This window comes from the organism of the source record quoted next, unplaced genomic scaffold (genome assembly GCF_019419815.1).
Source record: "Pyrus x bretschneideri cultivar Hongxiangsu unplaced genomic scaffold, Pyrus_bretschneideri_v1 Contig56, whole genome shotgun sequence".
Lineage (NCBI taxonomy): Eukaryota > Viridiplantae > Streptophyta > Magnoliopsida > Rosales > Rosaceae > Pyrus > Pyrus x bretschneideri.
This window is the reverse complement of record NW_025999794.1, coordinates 659,695-686,002: the sequence shown is the minus strand read 5'-3', so window position 1 is coordinate 686,002 and position 26,308 is coordinate 659,695. Positions and strand designations below refer to the sequence as shown.

Here is a 26,308-nt window from a genome sequence, read left to right as displayed (position 1 = left end):
TCTTTCCAATAAACGCCATAAATAAAATAAATTTAATTGACGTGCATGGCTAACAACAGAACAAGCTTTTGTGATTTTTGTTGAAAATATGAATCCCACATTGAAGAAAAGAGACCTTGCATGTATTTGAGTTCTTACTTTTATAGCCAATTAGTTTTATGATGGAACCTCAATTTTTTACAATTTCACAATTGCTCTTAAAAATAAATCTTAACCCCAAATGAATGGCGAACAGATCAGTAAAATTCATGACTGATAATTCAGAACTATATTAGATGGTGAAGGCTCTACAAAATTTGGGAGTAAAAGAAACAATAGTATTATTTTCATTACCTTATTAGAATAGGAGGCCTAGCAAAACCAGGTATCCAAGCCCATGCATGTTTATTATTAATCTCCAATGCATTGAGAAATTTTTATGTGTGATTAGAACACAAGCTAGTATAACACGTGCTATAATATAAGTGAACAATATATCGCATTCTAAAGTATATTTTCTGTTGTCCCTCTATTTAATATACCGCTTTGTGTTCTAGATACACATAAAATTTTATCCAATGCATGCAGTTAAAGACACAGCAACATCTAAGTACACTTGCATACACAACCAGAGTGCAGCAAGTTAGGGATAACACAAGGGCGATCGTTTGGAATCCATAACCCCAACACAATATAAAAATACCAAAACAAAACAAAAACCAGAACTGAAAACAAAAGCAAAAACGAGAGCTCATGAGCCTATTACGAGTTAATATACTACCAGAAGAAGTTGTTTAGGTGAGACGGAGATCGTGAATCTTGATCCTCAAGATCATGAGATGGAGAATGCACGTGTCTCCCTTCATATGTTGTGATCACCATCCTCGGGTCCTCGGCTAAGCGCTCTACTCGTTTCTTTACGCGGCAGTTATCCATCGTACAACGATAGTAACTCCTGCAATTTGATTAAACAGAAACGTACATTAGTTCAGTAACAAGAAACAGTCAAGGCTGTATATTTTTTGTTTTTCTGGAATTCAAAAAAGATGAGGATTCATCATGCTTGTGAAAATATAAAAAGAGAATTGTAAGCTTATACGAAGTGAAATGCAATTACGAAACCAAGTGAAATTCTCATAATAATTAGTGCTAAAGACTAATTGCACTTCAGGCCTGGGAAATGTCAAAAGCTCTTCAACTGACCTGGCTAGCATGTTCGGTTTAAAATTTGAGAAATGCTAAGGATGGTTTTTTGAAAGTGGGACTTTCCATTCACTCTATGCCATCTCCCAGTTTAGTTATTTTCCATATCAACATTATAAAACATTATGTCAAAACATAAACCTACAAAGAATTCATAAGAATCCTACTTTTGAGACAATCTCTTAGAATTTTTGAGAGAGTCTCTTAGAATTTCTTTTAAAATTTTCAGAGCTTATAACAAACAATTTAGGGAATGAAATCAAAAGAGGACCCACTTGTGGGACCTATTCAACCTCGAAATTCCAAGTCAAAATATGATTCCTGGATACTTTAGCAAAATAAAAACGAGTTCCCTTTAATTAAATAGATGAAACACACTCACATGTTTGCTTATAATTCAATTTGTTGACTACAGGATTCTACAAACTCTTAATTTTTCTTCCCTACAAACTCCTCCACACAAAATTTTGATCTACTCTGAGATTGATCTCCTACGGAAAGTCAAATCTAATCAATGGTACATGGGTAATAACTAGTAACCACACCTTTGCAAGGCCAACTTCACATTGTATATAAAAAAGATAGTACTTGAGTACTGACTAATAATCAATACTCAAATTATTGACTTTTTATATAGTCCAATGATACACGTAGTACAAAACTCTCTTCCTACGCTCTCCCAACTCTTACTATTCGTGAAAAATTGGACGGCTTAAGTTACTAAGCTAATGGTTTGACTCCGATCCCGTCATCGAGTTCGCTACCAAATTTTCTTTTATTCTTTTTTTTTTCCCAAACTGCTCCATCTAACTTAACACACCCAAACTCTTATGGAACAGTTTAAATGCTTATGACAGACCATTTCAGAGGTGGATTTACTGACTCAATTATTCATCAACAGTAAAAAGTCCTAGTTAAGTTCAGCTTGGGGTAGGTGTTTTTGACATTTTGCAAGATATTATAAATATATGTCAATCATAATTCCTACTTTTGACATTGTATACATTTCTTTTCCAAAAAATGACATTGTATACAATATAATTGAACACCCCGATTAATCATTTCTGAAGAAAACAGGAGACCATACAATTCAACAAATGAGGCCTATCACATATGATTGTGCATGCTATATATACAGACACATTCAAGGTTCAAATCATTTCTGTAGAATTTTGCTGCGCTTAATTTCAACTCCTATGGTGACAAAAGTGGAGGAAGAATGTCAATGCAAATATAAAAAGAATAAAAAAAACTGGTTCAGACATGTCATATATTATATGTAATTAAGGTAATATTCTCTTGTCTAATAATTAAACAAGTTATATAAGTTTGACAGACTGAATTGTGCAATGCACAGATTTAAACAAGATTATACCTAACCAAGATCAACAGTCTCGACTGACATTGGCAGGCGAAATTTATAAATATACATATATATATTTTGACATCTGAATCTGCAGAGAATTAGTACAATGTGTGTACCCAGGCATGCCCTAGAGGCATGCAAAGTTTCCTAAATTCCGGTATAACTTAAGCCCATTCGGTAATATATATATATTTTTTTTTTAAAGAAAGTTGAGGTTTCGTTATAAAACCATTAACAATACAGAAAATAGCTTAAGTTTATGCAAGGTTTCTTCCTTTATCAAGTGGGATTCATTTTCAATACGCCCTTTTACGTGTGGCTAATTTTCAAGTCAAACGCGTAGACAACACAAAAACAGGGTGACGTGGAGTGCGTGTGGCCATTGGCTTCACACGTGGAACAACCTGCTCTGATATCATGAGAAAGTTATGGTTCTACCATAAAACCAATTTGAGAATATGAATTAATTTCATCATTATTAAACATGGTCACTAAAGTGGTGAAGCTCCTCCACTTATGCAGTATATATACTAGCTAGTACTTCTCCTAAGGTACTGACGATGATTCGTAATCTTGTTCTTACTAACAGCTTTCTTCAATGGAATCTAATTTTTGGAAGGTACATTAATTCAATATGTGATGAAAAAGTGATTAAGAAATATTATCCAACCCCTTAATTATTCTGCTTTGGCATGTATATGATGATTAACTGGCAACCTTTGTATAATTGATCAATCTTTGCAAACTAAATGAATTTTATAACATATGAATTTCATCTTTGAAGAGTAGTAATAATTATAGTTCTCTTTTAGAAATTGCTTTTGCTCTTGCTACAATAACCATCAAATCTGCAGCGCCAAGCCTAGCCTGCAAAAGCCTAATGATGACAGACAATGATACCAATGACAATAATAAAAGAGAAAAAGAAGGAAAGAGAGAAAAAAGAGAAAAACGAGAAAAAAGGAACACATTATTTCTAATGGGTACAAGTAGTAGAGAGCTAATATATCCAATAAGACGTGAAAATAAATAAAAAAATTGGAGTGATTAAAGCAAAAAAAAAATGGAAGGAAAGGAGAGAGGAAAATGATCAGTACAATCTGAATTTGATGCAATATACCTTGGATGCTGTGTGTTCTTTACCACTTTCTGTCCGTACTTTCTCCACTTGTAACCATCATCAAGCACATCCACATCGCTCAGGGTTTTGAAGCAAAACCTAGGCTCCCTCACCTTCCTCCTAATTGCCTTCATCTTCTTCATCTTCATTGCTGAAACCCCTCCTAAATAAGGATGATGGTGGTCATCTCCGCCGCTTGATCTCTTGCTGTTCAAGCAGTACTCATCACGATCATCATTCACGTCTCCCCATGCCCTAGAATATATATAAACACGCAGATAAATGATTTCGGTATATATTTACATGATTAATAGTATTGATGTTATGTAAGAGTATAATTAAAGGGAGACATTCGAGAAGACTGCATGGTGATTAAGTAGCTGGGGAAATAGCTGCTTAATATATATAATTGATATTATTTTACCAGAGATTTGCGGTGGATCTTTGCAAAGAAAGGAGATGGTCATGGGCTCCTCCTCCTCCTCCACCGCCAAATTCAGAACTAGTAGTAGTGATGTTATGATCTTGTTTATGCCTTAGAGGAGGAGGAGGAGTAAGTGATGGCCGGGGGACTAGGGTTTCAGAGAGAGTGGTAGTTGAAGGTGCATCATCAGAAGCTATGCTAGCCGTACTGAAGCCGCCTTTGAGAGATTGGTGACCTAAAAACGGCAACGACGAAAAGATTAAATTTGGTGGGAAAGGAAAGAAACCCATCTGTGTATTACAACCCTCTCCCTCTTGATTCTCAAACAAACCCAGCTGCTGCTGCTGGTTGAGAACGGCTGCCTGGGACGTTCTAGATGCCATCTATCTCTCACTTGTACGGTGTAGACAATCGAAGAGAAGGATTAAGGAAATCTATCTAGGAACAAACATACGCAGTGTAGATTAAAAGCATCAGGGTCTCTCTCCAACTTCAAGGATATATAGATTGAAAAACAAAGGGAATACCATGATTGGAAGGAAATAACGAAATATCTATAAATAACACATGACTACCACTTTCCCTTGTTACTTGTCTTTTTTCTTTTTTCATTTTTCTTTTTCTTTTTTTTTTAAACGTGTCCCCTTTTTATAAAAAATGACTAGAAGATGAGCACACATTTTGTGTGTGAATAATTTCATTTTCTTTTTTGTTTTTGATTAAGGAGTGTGAGACAAGAATGATGAGATCTTTTAATAAGGGCATATTTTTCTTAATATTACATAATTATCATTTTGCCCTCTTTATATAAATATTGTATATCAAAAGTGAGGGTAAAATAAGAAAAATAGGAATATGATTGTCATTTTCTCAAAAGATACAAAATTACTATTTTGCCCTCTTATGTAAGTATTGTGTATCAAAAGTGAGGGCAAAATTGAAAAAAAAATGGTAAAAAGTTGACAATGAGGGTTCTCTTAACATAATAGAATAAGTACTCTCTTTTTAGTTGTTCACACAGTCTTGTTTAATTATGATTGTTGTTTTTGTTTGTTTTGATTAATTCGATTACCAAAATAAAAAATGAGTGAAAATATTCTCTCCTTTTTTTTACCATGAAGGTTTATTGGCACACCCACATTTTGATGAATACACCAAATATTACAATTTATAATTATCTTAATACTCTCACTTACTTGTACAAATTAGCTAGAATGAGGATTCTCTTCGGATTCTCTTTGGGAGGATCTCGGGAATCTTCCAATCACATTCATTCATTATAAATCATGTGATCAATTTTCATCATGTATTGTTTATATTTAATTTTAAATAAAAAAATTTACAATGATTTCTGATCGCATGATATACGATGAACGGATGTGATTAAAGAATTCTCAGAATCCTTACAAAGAGTATTGGGAGAGGATCCTCATTCCTTACATCCCAAACTCACGAAATGAAGTTTCAACAACTATCTACTGAAATTGTGCACCCGTTCAACAGGTATATGCTGAATTATATAAAATTTCAGTAGATACCTAACAAAGCTGTGCATGTTTCAGTATATAAAATTTCGGAGGAGACCTACCAAAAGAGAATCACCTTCATAGTAGAGATCTACCCAAAACCTGTACGAGGATTTAGAGTTTCACAAGATGTAAAACGTCGTTCAAATTGATCCAAATTGAAGAAAAAAAAAATGAAATCATATAACTCATGTGGAGCCTCCAAACAACTGATTTCATGATCTATTCATCAAACTAAGTTTTTTTTTTTTTTTTTTTTTTTTCCCATAACGTATATGTGCCTTTAGTAGTTAACGTTTTGTTTTGCAAGGGAAAGTGGGAGTGGGTTTGAGAACTTGAACAAAAAGAATCTTATGATTCAGATTAGCTTACGTTACAAATGACTTATGGTTAATTCATAAATTTTTTTTTAGAAAAGAAAAAAAAAATCATCTAGGGTTTAAAAAAAAAGCATTTCATATTAGAGCATATATGTCATTTAGTATTAAAATTTTAAGTGAGGTATATTAACAAAATGTGAGGTGTCTTAGGGCATCTCCAATGGAAATATGCAAATTCGAGATGTAAAAGTCAGATTTACATCTCATTTTATATTTTCGAAAGGTGTATATTTTAGTTCTACTCCATTGAAAGAGATGCAAATTTGGGATCTCATTTATTTTTTCTCTTTAACTGGCAGAATCCACCTCCAAAAGAAGTAAAAAAAAATATATATATATGTAAATTGCATTTTTATTTTCATCTTCCAATCAAGATGGGAGTTTTACATCTCTCCCACTGGAGAGCTTTCCAGCTAACAAAAAAATGTATAATGCTCATTTGAAGGTATTTTGAATCTTCCATTGGAGATGCTCTTAGTGACATTGTGTTGACCCTAAAAGCTACCAAGCCTACATGGCGCGCAGGCCGAGTAACTAATGAGCTAACTACGTCATTCGGTTGATGCGGGCATGCCAACTCATCGGCCAAGGAGTAAAATGTATATATGTTGCATTGAATGCGCTACTGACTTCTTGATCTTGCGACCGCGGCCGAGAAAGGAACACATCTTGGCCTTCGAGTTCTAGAGCCTGAAGACAAGGCTGCTAGTCTTACGAAGTTCACGGATCGTCGGTGTCGGGTTCGGTTACAGTGATTATATTCGTAAGAGTATAAGCACACCAAATCGGTACCAAACTATATGGACACAAGTACTCAAAAGAGATGTATATCTTGATGGTGATCTTGGTTCGGCCATCAAAATGTCGAACTCTAAAACTTACTTGTGAATACCCAATCATAAAACAAACTTGGCGTTCAATGTGCCGAGCGTAGTAATCTGTAACACCCCACTTTGCCAAGAAGGCTAATGAGATGACCTCCGCCAATAAAGATTTGAAAATCCTTCTTGACCGAGACACATTGAGAATTTGAGAGATTTTAATGGATTTATAAATCAATAGATTTTTATGGAGTTTAATTGATTTGTAGAGATTCCATATAAAATTTGATTCAATTCCCTCAAAATCTCATAGGAAGTGGTGAGATTTGTGGATGTTTAAAATACACTACGAAATCTCTCTAATTCCCTCTAATTCCTCAACTTTATCAAATTCTTTAAAATAAATTTCTAATTGAATACACCTGGAATGTTAAAAACTTCTTTAAAATCTTAATCAAATACATCCAAATTTCTAAGGATTTTAATAAACTATCTTAAAATTCTAATTGAATACACCTTGAATTTCAGAGAATTACTTAAATCTTGATTGAATACCCCTAAATTCATTAAAAGAATTAAAATCCCTTAAAATCTCAATTGAATACACCCCCTTTAGATAGGTAATCAGTCAATCTCGATGCAGTACTGTTTATCCAAACTGAAGGTGCTTCACGGTCGGCTAATTCTACAATAACAGTGTTGTTTATCCAAACTGAAGATGTTCACTGGTTGCCTTCATAGTGTTGTTTATCCAAATTGAAGATGTGTTGGCGAAAAAGGAAAACAAAAATCTCAAGGATGTTGAGAGGTTGCGCGTAGAGTGAGGATTTGCGCATGGCAATTTATGTGTTGAATTGGAGGGGACTAGAATGATGCACCCCTTCTTATTTATAGCAGCCAATCTCGTCATGGCTGAACCAGAACTATACTCGGATTAGGATTCTTTATTCTAATCTAACCAAGTCTCGACCAATCCTACCTCCATTAAGACTTTAAACCAAACTCTTTATCCAGCCACATTCACTTCTCAAATATCAACATCCTCATCCCATTGAAACTCCTTGTTATGCTAGGATTCGACTTTCCCATCAATCCATCTCATACTAGGACTCGGCCAATCTTAACCGAGCGGCCCATAATAACTAGAATTCGCGATGATTCTAGAATCATACTGACGGGTCGAGAATAACTCCTAACTCGGCCCATACCAATATTTTGGGCCCAAACATTGCCCCCTCACTTCTGAGGTCTTCGGCCTAGAACCCTGTGGCCGAGTTTCAACCTTTATGAAGTGAAATCAAACCCTCAACTTATCTTTGGAAGACTACGAAAAGTCCCAAATATCTCATCACTCAGGTGCATTTATAAAACACAATTGCATGATCTTAATTTGTCAGATGCTCTGCCATGTGGTGACTCCTAAGCCTACTTGCCTGCCATTAATAATGACCCTTGAAACGTGCAACCATTGAAGCGTCTCTTCACCATTAAATCCGCAGTCACACGCAACTGTGCATCCTCAATCCTCTAGTTTTTCGATCTTTTCACCTGGATGTTTTAAATACCCATCATGATTATAAAATCCTCCAGTCGTTTTTACCCTTCCAAAAACTGCTGATCTTCCACCTAAACACCTATAAATACTCTGATATCCTTTACTCAAACTTTTACGCTTTCAGAAATCCTAAACTTCTCTTGCCCTTTTGCCTTCAAATTCCCAGAAAACCCAAAAACTCTCAACCCAGAAACTCTTCAAGTCCTCATCAATGGTTTCCTTCATTTCCAAGTTTTCCGACGAGTGCAACATATGCCAGGGCTTCATCGATCGAAATGCCATCCAGACTCTGCGCTTCGAAGGCGATTTGATCGCTTCCCATCAAATCTTGGGTCCACTCTTCAAGGACGTCGTGCCATCGTCCATCATCACCCTCTTCAAGGCTTCTTGCATGGCACCCATGTTGCAAGGGTTTGATTGGTCGAAGTGGCACCTGACCAAACCCCAAAGAGCCTGGCCTTCAACCACTACAGCCTGGGCAGCTTGGGTCGAATGGATGGAAAAAATCTTTGGCCAAGAATGGAAGACTCTTGGTATTTATGATGCCATTAAACTTTCAACCGTGGAAATCGCAATGGACAAAAAGCTTTTCATGGCAGCTTTGAGCTTATGGTGCTCGGCCACCAACACCATAGTCCTACCCCTTGGCCCTACCGGCCCCACTATCCTCGACGTCTCAGCTATCTTTGGGACGTCCCCTTCTGGCATCCCAGTTGATGTCGCCCTCTCTTGGTACCGTTTAATCTCGACCTCAAAGCAGTATATGACGAACAGGCTATCGAGACGCTGAGAAAAGAAGGCCAAGAACCTTTAAGAGAAGAAATTCAGAAGCTACACAAGAATTTCTTCAACTGCAATACCTTCATCCTCCATTTTGATGGCCGAGGGGAAGAAAACCTTCAGAAGAGGGAGACTGAGGCCTTCCTATTTTACTGGTATAACAAATTTAATTGTTGTACCAAGTCGAATAAGTGCTTGGTCAAGAATATGTCAATGGTCGAAGCCCTGGCAATTGGTCACATCTTGGCCCTTAGTTCGACCGTCCTCACCAACCTCCTGTGCTGCCTGGCCAAGACGACCATCAACAAAATCGATCCACAAAAGAATGGCTCTCTCTGGGTTTTCCAACTCTAGCTGCAGATCTATTTTTCCACCCTTCGACCAGAGATCCCCAACTTTCAATCCACTAAAATGCTCGGTCTTCAGTTAGCATCTCGATCAATACCTCATCACCGAGCCGAAGAAGTTTTCCAATACTTCTTTGACCTCTGATGATGAATTTCTAATATGTCGCCATCAAGAGTACTGTTCTTCTATCAGGCTTCCATCATCAGCATGGAGTGAAGCTGAATATGCTAATCTTCGCCAAAGCTAGGGGTTGTTCGTGTTAACACACGACCTTCCTTTCGGCTACGATGCTCATCGAGCAAGCTGGGAAGTTTACCACCCTCATTTCATTGTTCGGCAACTTGGTTACCTTCAAGGTTGCTCGGTGCCTCTACTGACTTCCCGCTCCCTCCTAAGCCAAGCACGCCTATTTGGTTATTCAGAGAGAGAATGCAAGGAGACAGCTCATGAATTTCAAGAGAGGTGCAAAAAATTTCATCTCCGGCCAAATGTCCCTGAAACCCTCAGTACCAACACATTCGTCAACTAGTGGGAAACATACATTTAGGATTTCTTTCACACACCGGTTGAGGATGCCGTCAAAAAGGTTTTTGACGACCGCCCAAAGAGAGCCATTGCCCTAAAATCCAAAGAAAAGGCTCAAGGTATTTGTCCGCGTTTATTGTTTCACTTTAGCCATTTGTTTGAACTCTTTTCTGATTTGATTTTAGCTTTTTTCAGGCAGTCATACAGATGTGGCAGCTGCGGCTGTGGCCAAGAAAAAACTTGCCCTTTTGCGAAAGAAAATCGTGACCACACTACCGACCTTGCCAAGCAAACAGTCTCGCCCAAAGGCCGAAACGGCTGGCGATGCTTCCCGCTTTAAAAAGCACGTTAAGAAGTTGGCAAGAAAAAGGGAGCGGGAGATTCATGTCATCTCCAGCCAAACCATAAGAGCAACCGTTAAGTTTCCTCGTGCTCTTGTCGTTCAAACCTCGACGGTCATGTAACCGCCAAAGCCTTGCATACGTACGATTTATCTATCACTATCTCAGCCGTGTCCACACTGGCGTATCAGAACTCCTCGCCTTCGGCCAATGCATAGCTAACCGTGGGATTTTTGTAAATCGTTCCCCAGGATGGGGATTTCGAGATCTTTTCTTCTCGGAGCAAATAATCATATTGCTCGACATGCTGGGCTAGTTCGTACATATCTCGGAAGTTTACCCCTAAGAATTTCTTTTTATATTCCATATCCTGGTCGTTCAAAGCGATTCTGACGAATTCAACTTCAGGGAGAGGTACTCAGCACCAATTTCTAGCTGACTTGAACCTCATTAAGTATTCCATTAGTGACTCGTCAGATGTTTAAGATATCCTCAACAGTGATGAAACTGACATTTCCATCCCCGGCTGATAGAATTGTTCATGGAATTTCTCAACCAGTTCCTCCCAACTTTGGATGGAATTAGGCGGGAGGTTGATGCACCAAGCGAATGCCAAACCTGTTAGTGAGAAGTTAATAATCGTAGTTGATGGAAGTCACTATTAACATCTCCGCATTGTGCAGTGAACCGAGACACATGTTCTAACAAAGACAGGGACGATTAACCAGCAAAAGGTCTGAAGCCTGGGATTTTGAAACCTTTAGGATATTCGAACTTTTCTTCATAAGCTGGGTATGGATGGATGAACTTTGGGAACTTCTACCTTTTTTTAAGGCTGATCGATCATTCTTTGGACCTCGATCACATCGACGGATGCCGTTTCCTTTCTGATCGGACCCGTCTGATCTGCTGCTTGATCCTCCTCTTTTTTCCAAATCAATCATTTTGAGCCGAATAGATCCTGTTTCGGCCTGTAGCGTTGATATCGGATTACCCTTAGGTGGAAGTTACCGAGAACGATCGGTGAGTACGCCGTCGTAAACTTTACTAACCTACAGTTCGAGCATTTTTTTTATGTGCCTCATCATTACTGCGTATTACTTCAAGTATGCTCCTTACTTCTCGACTGAAAATCTAAGATTGCTCTTCGAGTCTTCTCTGAAGAAAAGATCTAGTCGGTGGATCAGAAGCTTCACCACCATCTTCATCGCAATCTTCGATTATTCCTTTAACAAAAATTGCTTTTGTCGCTCTGATGGTGTTCTCCGCATCATGAGCGTGTCCGCCAAGACTAACTTCCTTTTCTCGACGTGTCACACTCGTGGCTTCTGGTATGATGACTACAGGAGGATTCAATGTTTGTGACAAGCCATCATAATCTGGGTTTTGGACTATAGGTGGAATGTTAGTCGATGATTTACCCATCCCTATTTTCTTTTTTAATGACCGTGTCTCAATGGTCATGAACTTCGTAGCTTCAGTAATGGGTCCCACCGGGCGTGCCAAAATGTTAACCCTAAAAGCTACCAAGCCTACGTGGCGCGCAAGCTGAGTAACTAATGAGCTAACTACGTCCTTCAGTTGATGCAAGCGTGCCAACTCGTCGACCGAGCTCGGCCGAGAAGTAAAATGTGTTGATGTTACATTGAGTGCGCTGCTAACTTATTGATCTTACCACTAGGGCCAACCAAGGAAAGAACACATATCGACCTTCGGTTTCTAGAGCATGAAGACAAGGCTGCCAGTCTTTCAAAGTTCACGGATCGTCGACGCTAGGTTCGGTTACAGTGATTATCTTTGTAAGAGTATAAGCACGTCGAACCAGTACCAAACTATATGGACATAAGTAGTCAAAAGAGATGTATGTCTTGATGGTGAATATGGTTCGGCCGTCAGAATGCCGAACTCTAAAACTTACTTGTGAATACCCAATCATAAAACAAACTCGGCGTTCAATGTGCTAAGCCCAGTAATCTGTAACACCCCACTTCGCCGAGAAGGCTAATGAGATGACCTTTACCAATAAAGATTCGAAAATCCTTCTCGACAGAAACTTGGATAGGCGATCAGTCAATCTCAATGCAGTGCTGTTTATCCAAACTGAAGGTGATTCGCGGTCGGCTGATTTTACGGTAACAATGCTGTTTATCCAAACTGAAGACGTGTTGGTGAAAAAGGAAAACTAAAATCTCAAGGTTGTTGAGATGTTTCGCGTAGAGCAAGGATTTGCGCATGGCAATTTGTGTGTTGAATTAGAGGGGGCTAGAATGATGCATCCCCTTCTTATTTATAGTAGCCAATCTCATCATGGCCGAACCAAAACTATACTCGGATTAGGATTCTTAATCCTAATCTAACCAAGTATCGGCCAATCCTACCTCCATTAGGCTTTGAACCAAACTCTTTATCTGACCACATTCACTTCTCAAATCTCAGCATGCCTCATCCCATTGAGACTCCTTGTTATGCTAGGATTTGCTTTCCCATCAATCCGTCTCATACTAGGACTCAGGCCAATCTTAATCGAGCGGCCCATAATAACTAGAATTTGCGATAATTCTAGAATCATACTGCCGGGCCGAGAACAACTCCTAACTCAACCCACACCAATATTTTGGGCCCACACACACTGACACCGTTTCTGTTTGGTTTTTGTCTCTAAAGACTTTTCAAATTTCAACCCAAAAAAAAAGCATTTTTAAATTTAAAGATAAAATTTCTTAAGTAATCCATTAGTTATGGAACATTCATTTTGTTATATTTGATACTATTACTCTAAGCTACACTAAAGAGAGGGATAGTTTGAATCCGGAAGGTCCTAGTACTATTTTAAAACTGAATTAATTAGCAGCTACACCTTCACTAATAAGGGTTTATGGAGCACTCCAAAAATCTCATTTTGTACTCCTCACAAGTGTATTTTTCTTTCTAAAGATTGAAAGCTTGGAGTGCAAAATAAGAATTTTAGAGTACCAATAACAATTCTCATAATTTAAGCCATTTTAAATAAGTTAAACTCTTAATAAGCCAAGTTTATCTACTCCAGCAAGTTGCTTGGTTAAGAATATTCGCTCTTCCACCTGAGGTCCTGCATTCAATTTCTCCTCTTCTTAGTTTAGATGAATTTAATATATATTAACCGTTTGTAAAAAAAAAAAAATGTCTATCTAAACAAAGTCCTACTATGTATTACTCCAACCTAAGCATGTCCCACGCAACAAACGCTCACGTAGAGTACTAAATAGTGCAACACCTGTTGCCATTTGACATCAAAAGCATGGAGTATAGTAAGTAACATGTCTCACGAGTACTTAATAATGGAATTTCACTGTTTGGTGGAGGTCAACAATAGATGACAAGTATGCTTAATCACCAAAATATCACGTTGTTACATGGTTTATTTGCGAGCTTAATTACCAAAGTTTGTCGTTTGAAGTTGGTTGCATGGAAAGCATGTGCAAGTGCAACCTCCCTCAAGCATAAAAGTGAAGGGGTTGTTTTGTTTTTTGGTTTGCGGGGACCGAGTAAAAGTGGACATATAGATGAGTACACAATAATAGAAGAATAGATCTGAAATATGAGTGTGCATACACAGTACATCACAAGTGAAAATAATCACTCGTCACTGATTCACTGGTCACCGCAACAGCTTTCAAAAAGAAAGGAAAAGGAAAGTGAGAGGAAAGTGAGAGGGGTTATAAATTCATAAGTCTATCAATTTCTAGGGCTCCTTTTGGATTATTTCTGTAGGGTTCAGGATTTGTTTAGGGGCACGAAAGAAAGAAATATTTAGAGGGTAATGATGATGAATCTTGGGTGCAAATCTACCTTCTCTATATCGGCATCGGTATCGGCATCGGCGGTAAAGATATCATTATGATTTTTGTGAAAGAGGGCCTATTTTACTTTGTGCAGAGAAAAAGCTTCTCACCTTTCTAATCCCCTTTCGCTATTTACTTTTGTTTATGCCTCACCCAAACCCCGCATCTACCACAAACTTCTCAAATTCCAAACCACCGTATGATATTGTCATCATCTCTTCAATTAGGGTTGGTAATCTTTCAATGCCTTTGAGGTTTTTTTTTCTAAGTTTTAAATATTTGGTGGGCCTTATTCATCGATTTATTGGCATAATACCAGCAATCTGCTGGTTAATTATATATTCCTAGCTATAATTTCAGAATAATGGTTTGTTTGTACTTTATCGTCTTGTTAAACTTAAGATAGAATGATTAACATATGGGTGGTTTTATTGAACACCACACAATTTAGAGTTAAAATGTTTATTTTTAACATGAAATTGACTAATTAGAGGCTCCAAGAAAAAGTATTGCTGATTCAGTTGATATTATTTTAATTACATATAAATTTTAAAGATGTTTATACTACTGAGTCGCACAATCTGACCAAGATACAATTTCAACTATACCAAAAACATGAAAATATTTCAGTACATCTATACAAAATTGTATAACTTTTCATCTAGAATAATCTATCGAAATGTTAGGGCAGTAGATCCACACCAAAAATTGTTCAAAAAGGCTAGTCAGTACTATTTAGTAAGTACCCTGTGATTCATATAAATCATATCTCACGGCCAGTATCATGTACGAAGATGATCATTAGACAAATGTAGGGATATATAATTGTTTTATAGTCCATATAGGCGCCTCATATGAAGGAATTACTCAACATTCTAACAAATGCTCACACTTCGGGAATTAGTAATGATGTATTATGTAGCATGCAAGATAAGATTATGGTTACTTGACCTTCAAATCGGCACCTCATGTTAACCGCTTGATAATTATTAGCAGTGCTATTTTGATAAACAAAACAAACACATTTATCGATCCAGTTTATAATATTGGGGAGTCCAACGTAGATTACACGGATCACTTCTATTATAGAATCAGCTTTGTGTCTAAATAGAATTACAATGATTTTTCTTATGGTGGTTTGATTTGATCCATGTCCATAATTGAGTTCCCCACCACTGCTTTTTTGCTTCTCCTTCATGCCAAGTCCACCCCTGATATCTCTTATTTTCACTAATTTTTGATCCATCGCTCTTCATTTCGATATGCTAATATGTTGTTCGCTACTAAGTCAAATCAAGACTTATACTTGCTTTTACGGGCATTTGGGTTGGTGGAGACTAGTTTAGTTCACAAGTTTTTTTATGACGAGATGCAATGAGTTCTATGGCAACGCGACTTCCATTTGTGATGGCAGCCAAGGTTCGCGTTTATGGGTTACATTGGTTTTGGTTATTGTGGGTTGTAAAGGCTTGGTTTTGGGTCCTTGTTAAATGTTGTCTACAGTTATATTACTGTACTTAAAAGAGTCGAGTAAGGCTAAGCCATATTTATGTGTACAAATATTGTATCACCGCTATAATAGTTATAGGACCTATCGGTATAAATATGTCTCGTCTCTCCTAAAGAAGTTATAAAATAATAGTTTGTATTTTAACTATGCATAAACGCTATCTCATTCTAGTGGATTTGAGTGTCGTAGTGGCGTTGGGGCAATTACTTTTCTCGTGAATAATCAACTGACTTGGCTAATCTTTAACCACTCTCCACCTATTGTGAATAGTTAGTAAAATAACTTATTTTATTTTTCGTGTATGATTCAATTATTTAATAGTTATTTAGCAGATGAAATTAATTTAGAATAGGTTCATATATGACTGTGCCATGTGCTGTATCTATTAGAAATTTTGTTGAGATCTTCAATTAGATTTCGGTCGTTCTTTTTGCATTGTATACTCTTATCTTATCTTCAGCCTTATCTTTGAATTGTCCATAAATAAATATTATCTTTGAATTCATTGGAGTAGATGTTTGGGAGCCTAGTAGTCGACCGTTGTGACAAACCCCACACCATTTTTATAACGCCAAATGCGCACGCTTGACGGAAAAAAAGAATGTGACTGAGGTCAGTCAAAACGAACTAAGCTTGGCGCTGGAGCTGCTGCCATTCCGAGGCTCTACACCGCAAAGACCTGGAAAGACTGGCAAAAATTGATGGGTGGAGATGTGCTAAGAATAAAGTGGAAATGAGAGAGAAAGAAATGTACATGGAATTTGTGGGAGGGAGACGTTTGATAATTAGGTTAACTTGGCTGATTGCTCGCGTGGGGGCTGACGTGCCTGTGATGTCATAATAATACGTGGAAAAATGAAAAAAGGAATAACATCTACTATCTAGGGTTGGCTTGGAGCTGGCCCTTTGATGTGAAAGTTGGAGATGGATAGGAAGGTGGGGTGGGAAACAAACATCATTTCTTTTTGTCTCTGTTTATAGGTCCTCATTATTCCACTCAGATTCACATCCCCTATTTTCTTTTTTCTTTTTTAAATCTGGATATTGATTTCTTTTTTTGTATATTTAACTTTAAAATTTGATTTCTTGACAACTTGAAAGAGTTAATCGTTTGATTCTTGGATGGGTTTAATATATTGCCATCACGCTAAACTTTTTGATAAACTTTTTGGACCTAATGTGGAATGCTTAAGTAGCTCATTTTACACCTTTCAGGTTTGAGACAATATTCAAAATAAGCCACAAGATTATAATTTTCTCACATTACACTTAGAAGTTTTGAAATTGTACATATCGACACGTTTTGTCTTTTTGAATATCTGATCTTTTATTCAATTGATGATTATTTTTGTCAGTGTGATGCGGCTTATTCGGTATACCTTATAATATAAATAACAATTTGGAAAATCCCCAATTTTGAAAATACACCAAACTCCAACTGTGTGAAATGTAATTAACCCTAAGTAATTTGTCTACATCATTTTTGAAAAATTAAAATTAAATTTCAGAAGAATACTAAACAGGCTCTAAGTCTTGAAAAGAGTTTCAACTCTATTTAGCTATTGAAGGTAAAGGAGAATTCCTTTTCATTTTGAGGAGGTTAGAAGCGGATTAAATACGAAGTAAACTTCTCCCTTCTAATCCTAACAGTTTGGGACGATTGGAATTGATAAATTTTCTTCTTGATAATCCATCTCCTACCTTCAAACCGGTCATATTTTCAACCTAAGGTGAAAGAAGAAATAAAAAAAATTGTGACCAACTTTAAGGTAGAAGATACACAAGAAAAACATTTATCCTTTCCAACCATCCCAAATCGGTAGGACTAGATTTAATCAGGTTTAGGACTCAAATTACCAAATTTCAGCCATGTCTTCCTACACATTTACACCAAAAGGAAAACATGTCCAATTAAAAGAAGTAAACCCAAAATTACTCAAACCTGCACGACATGTTAACCAAAAAATAATAATTGCCTATTTAAACAACAAAAAAAAGAAAGAAGCAACAACATTACACACAAGAGGAAGAATAATTAATCTCTCATATGCCCATCTTAGTCCTAGAGTTCAACTATCCTTGCACCAAATAGTATACATCAAGGGAATGACAAAAAAAAAAATAAAAAAGTAAGACGTTTCATGTAACCGGAAAAAGAAAAGAAAACCTCAGAGATCCAAAGGCTGCCGGAGCATAAACACACCGGGAACATCAGGCGGAATTTTGTAAAACAATAGAAGCGAACAAACACAAGTTGTGTCTCTTTTAACCCTTCTGCATTTTTTCTACATATGCCTGCAGCAAATGTGAATACCGATACCGTAAGAAACATTGCCACAAAATTTACTGCGTTAAATTTGTAACAGAGTAAACAGATGATAAACAGGATATGACAGAGTCAAAGTAGGCAAGGGCACACGGCCTTGTTAAAACAATTCCAAAATTAACATCCACATATTAAACTCCGCGGATTAGAAATTATAAAGTGTAATGCTGTATTGGAACAAGACAATAGAGGGAAAAAGCAAAAACAAAAATCAACTTCAAATTTACAATACTACATGCCAAAACTTCTGAGTTAGATGTCACACGCTGCCTACGTACTCAACGCCTCATCTTATTAGTTTTAAATTTCATAAATACGCCTCTGTGCAGAAGAGTAATTCTTAAAAGAATAAACTTCAATGTAATAATAACATAACTAGAACACAAAAGTTTTCCTTAGGCGTAACTCAGAACCAACCATTTCTTAATATGAATAATATATTTTAAATCAACTAGGATATCATATCATCCGGCACAATAGAAACTAGCTACAATGCAAATTCAATGTAAGAAAAGTTTTGGTAAGGATTGCACAAAAACCACCAGAATCACCACAGGCATAGAAAAATATAAAAATCTGAGAAATTCCCCATGCAATTTTCCGTGAAATATGTAGACACACTGGACTTTTCTCTGCATACCCAAATGCGCCCAAGCTTATATTTAGAGAGCAGGGGGTTTTGAAGGCAGGTAGCGACGGCACACTGGGGGATTAGAGGAATGGATTCAAATTCTTTCTTCAACGAAAGGAGAGAGGAGATGGAGAAGAGAAGAGAGATAAGAGTTGGGAATATCTTTTAAAAATGATCATGGGAGCTACATGTGACCTTATTTAACAAAAATGGCCAAAATTATACGGAGGTGTCCATTACTAAACAGCAAAAGTCTTAAATGTGACATTGTCAAGAAACAGAAAAACGGCTAAACTGCACACACCACTAATATTCCCGCTTTGGTTTTAAGTGTTATCACCTTTCTACAGACACATCAAAACACAAATAAGAAATCACAGACTCAAAATGGTGGGTAAATAGAATGAAGCTAGATAATGAAAAGGATGGAAAAGATGACCTCAAATGCATTCAAAAATGGACCTAATGCATTCAAAAATGAAGTTTAATAATATATTTCTTTTTTTATCGAAACCAAATTTTCATTAAGAACAGAGAAAAAGTACGAAGCAATGGACTCATCCACAGGACTAGCAACCTAAAAACAGAAAGAAAAAAAGACACTAATTAAAACTGGATTTCATTTAAGAATAAAAACATACGCCAACAAAGAAGTATTCCTAAACAAAAGAGAGAATGCAGCTAGCATAAATTAATCAACAATATCAGCACTTACCTGTACAAGTTTAGTAAGCTTCGGTTTTGAAAATGATAGATAATGGTCAATCTTCTCTTGAGTCTGGGGAATATTAGCCCCCTGCATGGTACTGGTCACTTTATCAACCACCTTCTTCACTATCGTTTTGTAAGCATCTTTGCTGACTTGACCTTCTTTCCATGAGGGTTTTAAAAGCTCCTTGACATTTTCCACAAGCGCAAATCTAAATGCACGGCTCCCCTTCACTTCCTTGAGTTTCTTGCCCCCTGTAACCTCCATGGGACCATTCTCTGGGGAATTATTCTCTTCCTGCGCGCTCTTGCTTTCCTCGGCCCCAAGTGCACCATTTCCCTTGACAACCTCAGACTTTGCACCATGTTGACTTAATTGGTGATCCTTAAGTGTAGGTTCTTCTAGTGGATTATTAGTCTGTTGATAATTGTTTACATTTGCTCCACTAGGTAAAGACGATGGAGATACAACATTTGACAGGTTCTCTACTTTTCCATCAATGCTTGTGTTTCCAGCACTATTTGGCAAAAGACACATTTGATTGTTACTAATTCTATGTTCTATGCTATCACACATAGGATCATACGGCTTATGAGATACCACCATTGGATCGTGCTGAATGGCTGCTGCCAAAAGCTGCTCAGTGGATCCTTCTGATTTGGGAAGGAGAGGTGCATTATGAGAATTTAAAGCAGCATAAATCTGTGGAAGTTGCTGCCGATTTCCAAGTAACTGAGCCAGAGAAGCTGAAAGATTGGTAAGTTCCGTAAGTTCTTTACCACCTACCAAATTTGGAACTTGAGGAATTCCATCAACTAGTGAAGTTTTTGCATCCCCTATATCTAACTTGGTCACAGATTTACTCTCTGGGGACAGTGTATCTTGTGGACTTTTTACAACTCCTCCGCATGGGATTTGGTTTTTACTTTGCCCAATTGTGCTTAATCCAGAAAAAGGAAAAGCACTTGAACTCTGGCCACTGTGGTCAAAGCTTTGGCGGGCCATGATATTTGCAGTAACATTTAGGTTATTACGAAAACTAGAAGGTTCTTCAATGGCAGTCCTATTGTCATATGGCACGGAAATAACTCCATCTACCCTTACATCCTTGTTCTGCAGAAAATCAGATCTTTCAGCTACCATTGGTTCAATAATTGAAGCAGCACCATGCACCTGAGTGGAAGGTTCTGAACCTTGAGTAATGCGACTATGCTCTTGTTTCCCAACATGGTTGGAGGATTGCACCGTGTAATTCCAATCAGGAGACATGTCACCAAGCCATTTTTCAGTATCTCTCAATTTAGGAAGATCCACACGAGCACCCACACTATCTTCATTCCACAGATTTGCATCGTTCTCATTCCTCTCAACTGCTTCATGACTAACACTACGGTCAGCACAATTTTTGTTCTCATTGTTCTGATCACACCCCCATCTATTATCATCTACAGACCAAGCACTAGACCTTACCTCTGGAACACCAATATTTCTGTTATCTACAGTCAACATTGCGGCATCTGACAGACTCCCGGTATCACTCCATTTTGGACCACTCCATGCCGGGCCTGCATCATTTAAACTGTGACCTGGGCCCCACCTGCCATCCTGTGACTTTCTTTCAGGACTTGCACGAGCTTGAATATGATGAGAAAACCGACAATTCTTTTTATTACGACAATTTCCAGCAGCAAAAAATTTGCAAGGAATATCACTACTCCTGTGCGGTACACGCTCGGCACCTCGCTCTGTAGAAGTATCTCTGTTCCTTCTTTCATTTTCCCTTTCTCTAGTATTCTCATTTGTAGAACCTTTACTGAATCCATCAGAAGCACGATGGTGATCGAACTTGCAAGTTGACCCCCTCTGGCACTTCCCTTTTGCAAAATCACTACAATACACAGAATATCTTTCACTTTTTAATGGGTAGTACTTGGTATCAGGAGGGGTAGAGTATCTCGAAGCATCACGTTTCCTGTGTCGACTTTCCCAGCTATCATCATAATTGGAATTACCCTCATGAAGAAATTGGCAATCACTACCCCTTCTGCATCTCCCAGTCATAAAATCTTTGCACAATTGAGCTGAAATTCCTGGCCTGCCTCTATTTCTGTCAAGGAAAAGTGATTCCCGCCTATAACCACGATCAGGGCTCCTACTCCAGCTCTGGCTCTTACTCCTGCTCCTGCTTCTACTTCTACTCCTACCTCTGCACATAACATCCACCAACAGCTTCTTCTGTTATATGCGTCAAAAAATGCTATCTAGATTATATTAACATAAGAAAAAAGGAAAAAAAGAAAAAAGTGAGTCGGAACTGACAATGAGTTAAAAAATACAAGGCTGACCTCAGTGACCTTCTCCAACCACTTTTTGGGGACCGACTGCGATGTTCTCTCCACTCATCAAGACCAGGAGACATCCTTGTGCTGCAATTTCCATCTCCATCCCACACCATAGAGTCATTCATGTATCTATTGCATCCCTTATTGATACTCTCATTTTTATGTGAGCCTCTGCTTCCGGGCAAAGGTTCCCTGGATGGCAAATCCAAATCATGCTTAGGTCTGTGCAGATCATTTGTCTCCGGAGAAAGCCAGTCACGTCCAGATTCCTTATGATGAAATGCCCTACCTGCCTTTCCCATCCAACCGTTGTCCTGCATATTTGCATCTTCAAATTGAGGCCCTTCTACCAAATCCCATTTAGAAGACCGCTTTCTGTTGCTTCTACTCATTTCTCTCAGGCTTACCGACACCCTTTACTTATTCTTATTCGGAAAAATCTGGAGACATGAAAAAATCAGTCAATCTCAAAGACATTTTCTGATCACTCTTGCGCTTACTTAGTATCATTTTAAGTATACTAGAGTGTATAAAATATTGATGTTACCAAGACAAAAAATACATGTGAAACAATAAATAGAAAATCAATGAAAAACCAAATTTTATATCATTACCTATGAAGCAGAATTAAAAATATATTACCAGTTTCAGCCAATGAAGCACGGATACAGATACGGTGATACAATACGATATAATAGGACACGGCAATATGGCACATTTGTAAATATTAAGATATGATACAGCATGGATATGGAAATAAAATTTATATAATAAATATATATTTTATAAACATATTTTGAATAACAATAAAAAAAAATAATCATCTAAATTTAAATTTATATAATTCAAACAACAGGAAGGATGGTAGTGGTGTAGGTCCGGTGGGCAATGTAGTTTTGTTAGTGTTGGGCTTTAGTCCCATTTAAACCCTTAAAAATAAAAAAAATAAAAAAAGAAAGAATATGGCGTGATTTTTGTCTTCAGAAACAAAGGAAACGGCAGATCGACCTCCTACCAAATTGTGTCATCTTCTTCGCGAGGCCTTCTTCCACCAGATCACGTCATCTCCGTTGCGAGCCCTTCTTCCACCAGATCCCATCAAAGGGCAAAGGAAGGGATATCCGTATCCATCTGTTAAACGCCGTATTCATTAACCCAGATACGTATCTAAGGCGTACCCAATACGCAATACGGGACAGAACTGCCGTAGCTGTGCGTCGTAGGTTTCAGCTAAGTATGATAACAATCTTTTTGTCAAAAAATTGAGGACATCTCTATTAGCACTACAAAAAAGTCATTGCACTCCTCCCTCGACTTGCAAGAAGGAATGCAAGTTGACAACTTTGGACACCAATAACTGCTACAATGGAATAAAATCATACTTCAATTAGACTGACCAAAGAGAATATGGATGCAGAAGACAAATACAACCTGTTATGGAGTATATATAAAAAAATATACACACATGTGTATTTTTTTTAAAGGAGATACGCATATAGTAGAAAAAAAAATGAAATGTAAGAATAAAAGGTTGTGGAGACCGTCCAAATAAAGCATGACATATGTCATAAGTTTTCTGGATACAAAAAACACCTAGTCTTACAACAGGGAAGAACAATCAGCAACTTCCTAAGCCCCAAGCCAAATTGATGGCCACCACAAGGGAATGAAGATACACTCAAGTCTGTCTCCACACAAGTCAATAAATTTCACCAACTAGCCATATGCTCAACTTCAAGCACACAAACTCTCGCCTTTGCATGGCTTTTGAATCATTGCACGCAGGCATAATATCTCTCTGCACTCCAGACATTTTGATTAAACCAATTATGCAGCATCTTTCTCAATCAAGGATTATTCCTATTCAACTTTTGAAGGCTGTAATATTTCAATAATTATGCTTTCAAGCTCCTCCCCTCACTTCATCATAACACTGATTAACATTTAGCATCAGGGGCATCAAAGTTGAAGGTTGATGTATTCTCTTCTAACTTCTTGGACTATGAAGTAATTCTATTTTGCTATCCCCAAACCTTTCAGAGCAACCTCCAGTCTAAGAATTTATCGAATAATATGTACTAAGTCCCAATGTAGCTCTTTTGTAAGGATGCTATTGCAATCAGTTACTTTTGAACGAAATTGGTAATCCCTCCATGCAGTGACCCGCATGAAATTACTGCAGAAAATTATACTAGATATTAGCACCCAGTGAATGTACTCTTATTGAGTAACATAGATCTAAAGTATACACTAGATCCATCTATCAAGGTGCCTAGGCTACTAGCATAAGTTTACAAATGTACAAAACAATGAAAGAGCAAGGAAACAAACAAACAAAAAGAATCAGAATGAAAATAAATCATCCATAACAAGGTGATAGCCAAATATTAGAAAGCTTCCAAAGAAAATAAGCCTCCCTACATTCCTATCTTCTACCGTTCAAAAGACCTCAACTTCTCTCCTTCAACTTTACCAATACAATATTCTCTTGGAATATCACATCTCTACCTATCCATATATCATTTGACTGTTTGACCCAACATAAAATTTAAACATACAATGATCGCCACCTACATTATTTACCTATTAAAGACAATAATATTAGACTAAGATCATATATATCGGAACTAGTTAAAACTAACTTATTGTTAGGCCAATCTACATCTCAGTAAAATTTAAACGAAAAAAATAAAAATAAAAACTGACACGGGAACTTGTTCGAAGTCAGGACACCAATTGGGCCACACCAATTACCAAGAATACATAGTTAAGCAACTACAAGAACTTCAAATCACACTCACAAAGTTAAAGCAGTAGAATTAATCCGAGGCATAAAAGCTCAAATCTTTCTACTACACAACAAAACCCAACTCAAATTCTCTATTACCCACAAAACCAGTAAGATTCTCACTGATCCAAGTTAAAAAAAAGTAAAAAATAAAAAATAAACACACACACAAAGAGCTGAAAAAAAATGTAACCCTAAACCCTAATCATTGAATTGAAAGAAAAACAAAAGCAAAAAAATTAAAAAAAATAAACTAATACGAAACCCTAAAGAAGGAATTGAAGAGTAAAGAGAGAGAGAGAGAGAACTTACAGAAATTAGAGAGAAACCCTAGAGTGCGATGGGAGACCTCCGCCGCCTGTAGGACTTTGCCATATTTGAATCCATTCTTTGTCAAAAGAGGGGTGTGAGAGTACGCTGGGCAGAGGAAAGGGCGCTGGGGAGAATGAGAGGAGCATTTTACTGTGGGCCCGCTTAAAGAGGAGATTTTTTCCTTGGGCTTTTTACCAACAAGTCCAATATGGAGCCCAACAAAACAAAACGGCCCACATATTCAGAGATTGGATAAGTAAGTTGAAAAATTAATTACTTGTCAGAAAGTTCGAATGGTTTTTCCATTCAACAATGCAAGTGCTGCCGATTGAAATCAGCAACTTAGTTTACTTGCTCAAAGGGTGGATGCGAAAGGTAAATTGATTGACATTAACGCGAGTACCAAATAGAGAGGGGAATGCACCATTTAAGGCCCTCCAAATCAACACACAATTGTCATGCGCAAACAACTTCTTAAAGACCTTGATTTTTATTTTTCTTTTTCCCGCAAACACACTTTTAGTTTGGATAAATAACACTATGAAGGCAACTGGCAACATCTTTAGTTTAGATAAACAGCATTGGAGTCATTGAATCAGCCGACCAAAGAGCACCTTCAGTTTGGATAAATAGCACTGCTTCGAGACCGCTTAGTTATTTATCCAAGTCCCAATCAACAAGAATTTCCGAGTCCTTGTTGGAAGAGTCATCTCATCAGCCTTCTCGCGCGAAGTGAAGTGTTACCAGGTTACTACATTCGGCACACTGAAAGCCGAATTTGATATTGAACTTCACAAAATTAGCAACCTTGTCTTCAAGCTCTAGAAACCCGAGGGCCGAGACGTGTTCCTTCCTCGGCCGCAGTTACAAGATCAAGGAGTTAGCAACACACCCAACGCCACATCAACACTCATTTTACTCCCTAGCCGAGCTCGCCCGACGAGTTGGCACGCCCAACATTCGACCGAAGAACATTGTTAGCTTATTAATTATTCGGTCTGTGCGCCACATAAGGTAAGTAGTTTTTAGGATCAACAAATACGCATTTGCAACAGTAGAATTTTCTCTTACAGTATGGAATATGCATTTTCGAGAAAGATGTTCCTTTCGCAAATGTGGGATAAGTTTTTGCAGCAAATAATGACACTATTGTTGTCGTAAGTTTTCGTTTTACTAATATATGAACGCTATCACAAATGTGAGTGTGACCGTTGGGTCCAAAGCTAAATTTTTTAGGTTTAGGCCTCACCAGTGGATTGCTTGGGTTTAAACACAAAATATTTTGATTTGGGTCTTCCGAAGTTGCCCTTGCATCCATCGGTTCATCCACACCCCATGGAACAACCATATATCCATTAAGAAAGTCAAATTTAATGACTATCCAAGTGTTATAATATTGCATCCAAAGACGAATACCGAAATCTAAATGCGCAAATAATATCTAAGTCCAAATAATATATATAGACCTTTAAGGAAAGAGATTCTTATTTTTTTAAAAAAT

At 37.5% G+C, this 26,308-nt stretch overlaps 2 protein-coding genes across 6 annotated transcripts; both read right to left on the bottom strand.

Moving 5' to 3' along the window:
• Window positions 1–461: 461 nt before the first annotated feature.
• Window positions 462–4,646, bottom strand: LOC103945239 (probable WRKY transcription factor 13). Its single transcript, XM_048570897.1, has 3 exons — window positions 4,093–4,646; window positions 3,669–3,923; window positions 462–934 (listed from the first exon to the last, which is right to left on the bottom strand). The coding sequence occupies exons 1-3, from the start codon at window positions 4,473–4,475 to the stop codon at window positions 757–759; spliced, it is 816 nt and encodes a 271-aa protein (XP_048426854.1). The 5' UTR covers window positions 4,476–4,646; the 3' UTR covers window positions 462–756.
• Window positions 4,647–17,712: 13,066 nt separating this feature from the next.
• LOC103945243 (zinc finger CCCH domain-containing protein 38-like) lies at window positions 17,713–24,949 on the bottom strand. 5 transcript variants are annotated; one of them, XM_048570907.1, is made up of 4 exons: window positions 24,808–24,949; window positions 21,711–22,147; window positions 19,372–21,571; window positions 17,713–17,994 (listed from the first exon to the last, which is right to left on the bottom strand). In XM_048570907.1, the coding sequence occupies exons 2-4, from the start codon at window positions 22,097–22,099 to the stop codon at window positions 17,965–17,967; spliced, it is 2,619 nt and encodes an 872-aa protein (XP_048426864.1). In that variant the 5' UTR covers window positions 22,100–22,147; window positions 24,808–24,949; the 3' UTR covers window positions 17,713–17,964. The 5 variants fall into 5 exon arrangements, with proteins under 5 accessions (XP_048426864.1, XP_048426866.1, XP_048426865.1 ...); XM_048570909.1 differs by lacking the exon at window positions 24,808–24,949 and adding an exon at window positions 22,723–22,937; XM_048570908.1 differs by lacking the exon at window positions 24,808–24,949 and adding an exon at window positions 22,716–22,917.
• Window positions 24,950–26,308: the final 1,359 nt, after the last annotated feature.

Excerpts from the sequence above, each read along its gene's own strand:
- LOC103945239 (XM_048570897.1), bottom strand. The coding sequence starts at position 4,475 with ATGGCATCTAGAACGTCCCAGGCAGCCGTTCTCAACCAGCAGCAGCAG. Across the intron at positions 3,924-4,092 it reads AGATCCACCGCAAATCTCTG|GGCATGGGGAGACGTGAATG; the intron begins GTAAAATAATAT and ends TATATATTCTAG. Across the intron at positions 935-3,668 it reads AAGAACACACAGCATCCAAG|GAGTTACTATCGTTGTACGA; the intron begins GTATATTGCATC and ends ATCAAATTGCAG.
- LOC103945243 (XM_048570907.1), bottom strand. The coding sequence starts at position 22,099 with ATGAGTAGAAGCAACAGAAAGCGGTCTTCTAAATGGGATTTGGTAGAA. Across the intron at positions 21,572-21,710 it reads GGTTGGAGAAGGTCACTGAG|AGGTAGGAGTAGAAGTAGAA; the intron begins GTCAGCCTTGTA and ends TGTTATGTGCAG. Across the intron at positions 17,995-19,371 it reads AGCTTACTAAACTTGTACAG|GCATATGTAGAAAAAATGCA; the intron begins GTAAGTGCTGAT and ends CATTTGCTGCAG.